This window comes from Dioscorea cayenensis, chromosome 10 (genome assembly GCF_009730915.1).
Source record: "Dioscorea cayenensis subsp. rotundata cultivar TDr96_F1 chromosome 10, TDr96_F1_v2_PseudoChromosome.rev07_lg8_w22 25.fasta, whole genome shotgun sequence".
Classification (NCBI taxonomy): domain Eukaryota; kingdom Viridiplantae; phylum Streptophyta; class Magnoliopsida; order Dioscoreales; family Dioscoreaceae; genus Dioscorea; species Dioscorea cayenensis.
This window is the reverse complement of record NC_052480.1, coordinates 9,319,235-9,325,899: the sequence shown is the minus strand read 5'-3', so window position 1 is coordinate 9,325,899 and position 6,665 is coordinate 9,319,235. Positions and strand designations below refer to the sequence as shown.

The following is a 6,665-nucleotide window of genomic DNA, read 5'->3' as shown; positions in this document are numbered from 1 at the left end:
TTGACATTTAGTGATTTTTTTACTTTTTTTACATACTTATACATAAAAAAAAATAAAAAAATAAAAATCTTTCATTCCTTATAAAAGAATATCATTACATTATAATAATATGATAACTTTTTAAGATGTAATTTATAAATATTTTATGATAAAATTTAAAATGATTAACAATAATAACTAAATAGGATTGTGCTGGTACCGTTTATAAACGTGGAACCCAATCTCAAGCCTGGTTCTTAACAATCCAATAAAACAATGCCACCTGTCAAAAGCACTCTATGTGGTTCCCAAGAGTCAGTGTTCCGAATGAAAGGAATCTCCTAAATGGATAGAGTGGGCCCATCCTCCAAGAATCCTATTCTGGATTACACAATCAATTCAAATATCTCACCATAAAATTTCCAACAAATTTAAAAAAAATAAAAATAAAAATAAAGATAGGAACTGTGGATTGGTGGGAGAGTCATTCCCACCACACAACAACAAATCCACATCTCCCAAAACATCACCCTCTCTTCCTTCCCACACACCATGCCCACACACACTCTCACCAGCTCCCATGGCCTCCTTCCCTTCTCTTCCTCCTTCCTAGCACTACCCTTCTTCTTCTTCTTCTTCTTCTTCTTCTTCTTCTTGATCATCTTCCCAAACTATGACTTCATCTTCTTCTCCTTCTCCATGTTTCTCTATTGCAAGAATCAACACAAACCTAAGAGCATCTCTTCTTTGCAACAAACCACCATTGCAAAGACACCAAGCTCTTCCTCTTTTGCTAAGACACAATGGAAATCCATGGAGGACAAATCTCCCACCACCACTGCTCAAGCTAAGCTGCAACTTGAAAACCTTTGCTTCTTCGGCTTCGATCTCTTCCTTTGCTCATGACGATGATGAATCTAATCAGTCCAACGCTGACACTGGAACTGATGCTCACTCCGGAGACCTGCCTGAGATGGCCAAAGCTTTCCACATCTCTTCTCGCACTGCATCCGCTATTAGCTTTTGCATTGCCCTTGCTGCACTTAGTTTGCCTCTGGCAATGTCCTCTGTTTCACAATGTGCTTCATTGAAGATGAAGGTGTTATCTTATGTTACTCTTCTCTTCGGGTTCTATATGGCTTGGAATATCGGAGCCAATGATGTTGCCAATGCCATGGGCACATCCGTTGGATCAGGGGCGTTGTCACTTCGGCAGGCTGTGGTTACGGCTGCTGTGCTTGAGTTTTCAGGGGCGTTTCTCATGGGAACTCATGTGACGAATACGATGCAAAAGGGGATATTGGTTGCTGGTGTGTTTCAAGGGAAGGATTCATTGCTTTTTGCTGGGTTGCTTTCTTCTCTGGCAGCTGCTGGGACTTGGTTGCAGGTTTGATTGCTATTTGTTCTTCAATCTGAATTTTGTCTCAGGCATGGTTGATTGAAGATCATGGTTTTGATTGTGTTTTTCTGATTGATAGCTGAAATTTTGGGGAACTTGAGTGATTTCAATTTCTAGAACTAATTGAGTGCCATGATTGGTTAGATATATTAAGATGTTATGCAGTAGTATTCTAACAAATGCACATCATCTCTTGTGAGCTCTTAATATATATAGGTGTATATTGGTGAGGACCTTGTTTCATTGTAACACTGATATAGTTTGCATTCTCTATTCTAAATAGTATGATATGATTGATATTTGAAATCTCAAGGAACTTGATTTGTGTAGTTCTTAGGTTCAAATTGAGTTGATGTTATCTTTTGTATCTAGTGTTGTTTTAAAAAATTGTATTCTAGTATAAACAGGCATCGTCTGGATATATCGTTACTTTATTTATTCATATTCTAATGTAGGTATGCATCTCTATATAATCAGGGTTTGGCACCATTGTAACATTAGCATGGTTCATTTTCTTTATTCTTAATAGTATGATCCTATCAATAGCTGAAATCTTGAGGAATTTATATTGATTTGGATCTTTAGTTCTAATTGAATTATCTGAGCTATTGGATATATTAAGATGCTATCTTATATGTAAGCATTACATTAGGATAGACTCTTTATTAGACTATTATTTTATATAATGTTGTATTTAGTATAGGTGGGCATCTTGTTTCATGCCCTTTGCTTTCCTGCAAAGTGATTAAATTCACACATACCAAATGCCCCTAACAGAATTCGTATTCTCTATTCTTGTTAAAGTATGCCCTAATCGATAGCTGAAATATCGAGGAAAGTGATTTATTTGTATATTGAACACTAACAAGTTGCATAGTTCTGTTCTAAGTTTTTTGAATTAATGAATTTCTATTAGTGCCTAAAGAATTTTAAGCCCATGAACAAAATTTCATGTGATTTGTACTCCTGAATTCATAAAAGTGTTAGTGGATGAATGAATTTTTGGTTTTCTTACTTGTAAATGTATTAAAACCTTTTGATCTACACCTCCCTAGAAAGAACTTTAGCTCTGAAAAACTAAGTTTGGTATGCATATTTTTCTGCTGCTAATTTATGTTAAATGTATCATAATTTGGTATTCTAACAATGACAAAAATCAATGTGAATATCAGCATATGTTATATATGTTAATGAACAGCAATTTACATATCTTGCTCTGAAATTTGTTATTCAGGCCTATATTATACGCGTAGTGGGTTTGTCTTGAATATGTCAAAACAAACTTATTGCAACAATAATGTAAATAAATATTTTATTTCCATTATTGTTGTTAAAAATAAAGAATGTGAATCAAATCAATGGTGCAACGGTAGAACCATATAAAGTAATGATTTAATAGAATATTATCTAATGCGTAATATTTCAAATAATGGCATCATCTACCAAGTGGATTTTGAAGCTTAAAACCAATCTCTCCCTTTTCCTTGTTGTGGATGCTTTCTTTGTTGGCTTGGTAGTGGTCAGTCATAACTTCATGTGTATCGCACATGGTAGTGATAGGTGAAACAATAACTTCATATGTGTATCGTACCAAATAATTTTATTTTTAATGCAAATTTGCATTTAATATTGTTAAAGCACACAACTGGTTTTTTTTTCATGGTCTCAACTTTGATGTTCAACTAAAGTATACAAATTGTTTGATATTTCATGGGCTATATACCATCTTAAAGGATCTTACTTGTTGTTGTACTAACTTTTGAGATTATATTATGCATTTTTTGGAGTAATGCTGCTACAAACTAGAGCAATATTCTTTGGCTTTTTCTTTGGAGCAATAAGCCATTCTTATTGTAAAGAATAAGGTTCATATTTCAATATATGTGACAATTGCTACTGTCTTTTGAGTACTGTTAGATTTTATATTTTTGGTACTAGTGGGCCCTATATGGGCTTTATATGGGTTTAGGGGTCGTACACCAAAAAGTCTCAAGACTTAGTGGCTCAACCGCTATACCTATATATAAACCCATTACACTTCTATCACACAACTGATGTGGTACTAGATTTTTAACAAGTACAATGCATGGTTTAAACCTTGAACTTAGATGATTCAATATATCTTCTGTATATCATGTGTTACACTAAAATTGGCCAAAGTACATTTTTGGTCTTGAACTATACCTCACCTCTATATTTATTTTGGCCTCTAAACCAAAAATTGTTGCTCAATAATATCCGAAAATTTACAATGATTAAAGAGATTGGAGGACAATCACACAAACATTAACACAAAGCCACAATTAAAATCTCACTTGACTAAGTGGATAAAGAAGAAGAGAAATACAAAGAGAAGAGCTTTCGCTTCCTTGAAAACCCTCGCTCCCAACCCCACAAATTATTAGGGATTTTGTACTTGATCTTAGAGATATACTGGTGATTAAATCTTAGTGGCATAATAGTCAGTCACAGGGGAGACTGCCTGGAAACCCCTATTGCACTACTTTGGCTAATTAGAAATCAAGCTCCACATCTATTAATGGGTTTATTTTGGTCCTTAAGCAAAGAAGAATAATGCATGAAAACTTTTAGACTACGGGAAAAAAATTGAGCAGTTTTGGTTGCAATTCAAAAATCTTTTTTAGTCCTTGTACCAAAGCGAACTTGTTTTGTTTGGAAAGATCATAATGAATTTTTGGGCATAGTTCAGTGTACGTACATGCTAACATTTTTTCTTTTGAAGGATCAAAATGAATTTTCAAGCATAGTGCAGTGCATTTGTACCTATTGTCTAGTTGGAAAACATGATAACTGTTTTTACCTTTCTGTTGATCTTCTCATACCATGTATTTTCTGATTAAGTATCATCCTTAAAGGACAATGTGATTAAGATCATGTTTTGTTAATTTATAGGGCTCTCTTTGCCATGGTTTGCTCTTAAATTTCATTTAATCAACAACAAGATAGTCATGTAGTCACATACTATCTGTCCCTGCTTTATTGTTTTCTTGAAGATCCTGGTTCTGAAATCATGGTGTCTATGGCAAAAAGAACAAAAAGCAAAGGCCTCAATTATTAGCTTATGAGATTCTAAGGTTTGTCTACTAATTTGATCATGTGAGGCTCAATTGTTAGTTGCAGCTGAATTTCAAACTATACAGTAAATTCGGTATGATTTTTTATTGTCCCATCTAAGCTCACGAGTACTCTTGAAAATTTCAATATTCTTATGCCTTCTTACACAACACAATATCATTCAGGTGGCTTCATACTATGGATGGCCAGTCTCCACAACACATTGCATTGTCGGCGCCATGGTTGGTTTCGGCATTGCCTACGGTGGGACCAATGCAGTCTTCTGGTCTTCTTTGCTCAGGGTCACATCATCATGGGTCATTTCTCCGGTTATAGGAGCAGCAGTATCGTTTTCTGTTTACAAGTGCATTCGCCGGGTAATCTTTTCTATTGCAATTATGTTTCAAACCTTTACAATGCTCTTTGATCCTTTTATTCTTCCATTAGTTTGTGTACAGCGCTGCAAACCCCGGAAAGGCAGCAGCAGCTGCTGCACCAATCGCTGTTTTTCTAGGTGTAACGGGAATCTCCTTTGCGGCATTTCCCCTTAGCAAAATCTTCGCAATTGCCATGACTCAAGCATTAGCTTGTGGGGCAATCGGTGCACTTATTGTTGGCAAAGTGATCCACAAACAGCTTGGCCGTCTACTATCTGAATCAGAAAAACAAGCTCAACAAAACAAGCAACATCATAAAAATCTCGGCTTCCTTTCGGACATTGCAGGACCTACAGGACCACAACTTGAGATTGTCTATGCAGTTTTCGGCTACATGCAAGTTCTCTCTGCTTGTTTCATGTCTTTTGCACACGGCGGCAATGATGTGTCCAATGCAATAGGACCATTGGCTGCAGCATTGTCTATTCTCCAAGGTGTCGCAACAAGTGCCGAAATAGTCATTCCGAATGATGTTCTTGCTTGGGGTGGGTTTGGAATTGTTGCAGGACTAATGGTGTGGGGTTATAGAGTTATAGCAACAATCGGAAAGAAAATAACAGAGTTAACTCCTACTAGAGGTTTTGCCGCAGAATTTGCAGCGGCATCAGTGGTTTTAGTCGCATCAAAGCTCGGCTTACCTATATCTGCTACTCATACTCTTGTTGGTGCAGTTATGGGGGTTGGTTTTGCCCGGGGACTTAACCGTGTCAGAGCAGAGACAGTGCGCGAAATCGTTGCATCTTGGGTGGTGACTATTCCTGTTGGTGCACTTTTATCAGTTATTTACACTTTCATATTGACAAAACTTTTGTCAAATCTGATTTGAGGATTGTGAGGTTGATTTTTCCAGACATTCTATTGATCAAGTACCTGATTTTAAGGATCAATGTGATTTTCAGATGTTTAAAGGAGAAAGTATGAGACAATGCCTGCAGAAGCTGTAAACAGATATGACCATGTTTTTCTTGATGGATGGACTGTGTAATGTCATCCAATTCTGGATTTAGAAATCTTTTTCTTTTCTTTTTTTTCCTTTTTTCTTTTTGTTGATTCTTGGTGATTCTTGTATAGCCATTAGAAGAGAGCTTGATTCTCATCTTTCTCATCAACTTATGTTGATAATTTGGAGATTTTGCCTTGTCAGTTTGCTTGTTTCAGTGTTTTTCAGTTTAAAAACACCTATTGTATCCGCTAAGAGATGTTCCGACTATCGCCTTGTTTTTTGTTTTACCATATATATAAGGGTTTATTTTCTAAATAAAATAAAGGCTTAAGTGCATTTTTGTTCTGATTTTTATTTTAATGTTAGTTTTGTCTCTGTGCTTTTAAAATATTTGAAAATTGTCTTTCGCTTTAACTATTTTGTTCATTCTCGTCCATCTGTCTTAAATGTTAATTATACCAATCCGTTGAGGTTGACATGCAACCCAAAAAATATGATTAGTTTTTAATTTAAAATTTTGGTGAAACTTTTTTTATTATTATTTTTTTGCCAAGTGAGCGGCTCACTTTCATCATTGGGCCGGACTGGTCATGCCCAAAAAATTGAGGCTTTGGCCAAACCTAAGCCCAGATCTGATGGCCATTATGAATAGTTTAGGCCGGATTTGGAACAACCCAAATTTAAAATATGAAACTCATGGCACAGCTCATAGGTTTGGCTCTTTAGATCAATTATTAGATCGGGCTAAGATCGACCCGTTGGATTTGACTTGAATTGGCCTGTTGTTATTTTCTTCTTTAATTTTACTTAATTAAACTTTGTCGTGATTTAA

General features: G+C 35.7%; 1 protein-coding gene across 1 annotated transcript; it reads left to right on the top strand.

Moving 5' to 3' along the window:
* Positions 1–471: 471 nt before the first annotated feature.
* Positions 472–6,085, top strand: LOC120270421 (inorganic phosphate transporter 2-1, chloroplastic). Its single transcript, XM_039277424.1, has 3 exons — positions 472–1,366; positions 4,639–4,830; positions 4,901–6,085. Exons 1-3 carry the CDS (start codon positions 653–655, stop codon positions 5,714–5,716), a joined length of 1,722 nt encoding a protein of 573 aa, XP_039133358.1. The 5' UTR covers positions 472–652; the 3' UTR covers positions 5,717–6,085.
* The last annotated feature ends 580 nt before the right edge of the window (positions 6,086–6,665 follow it).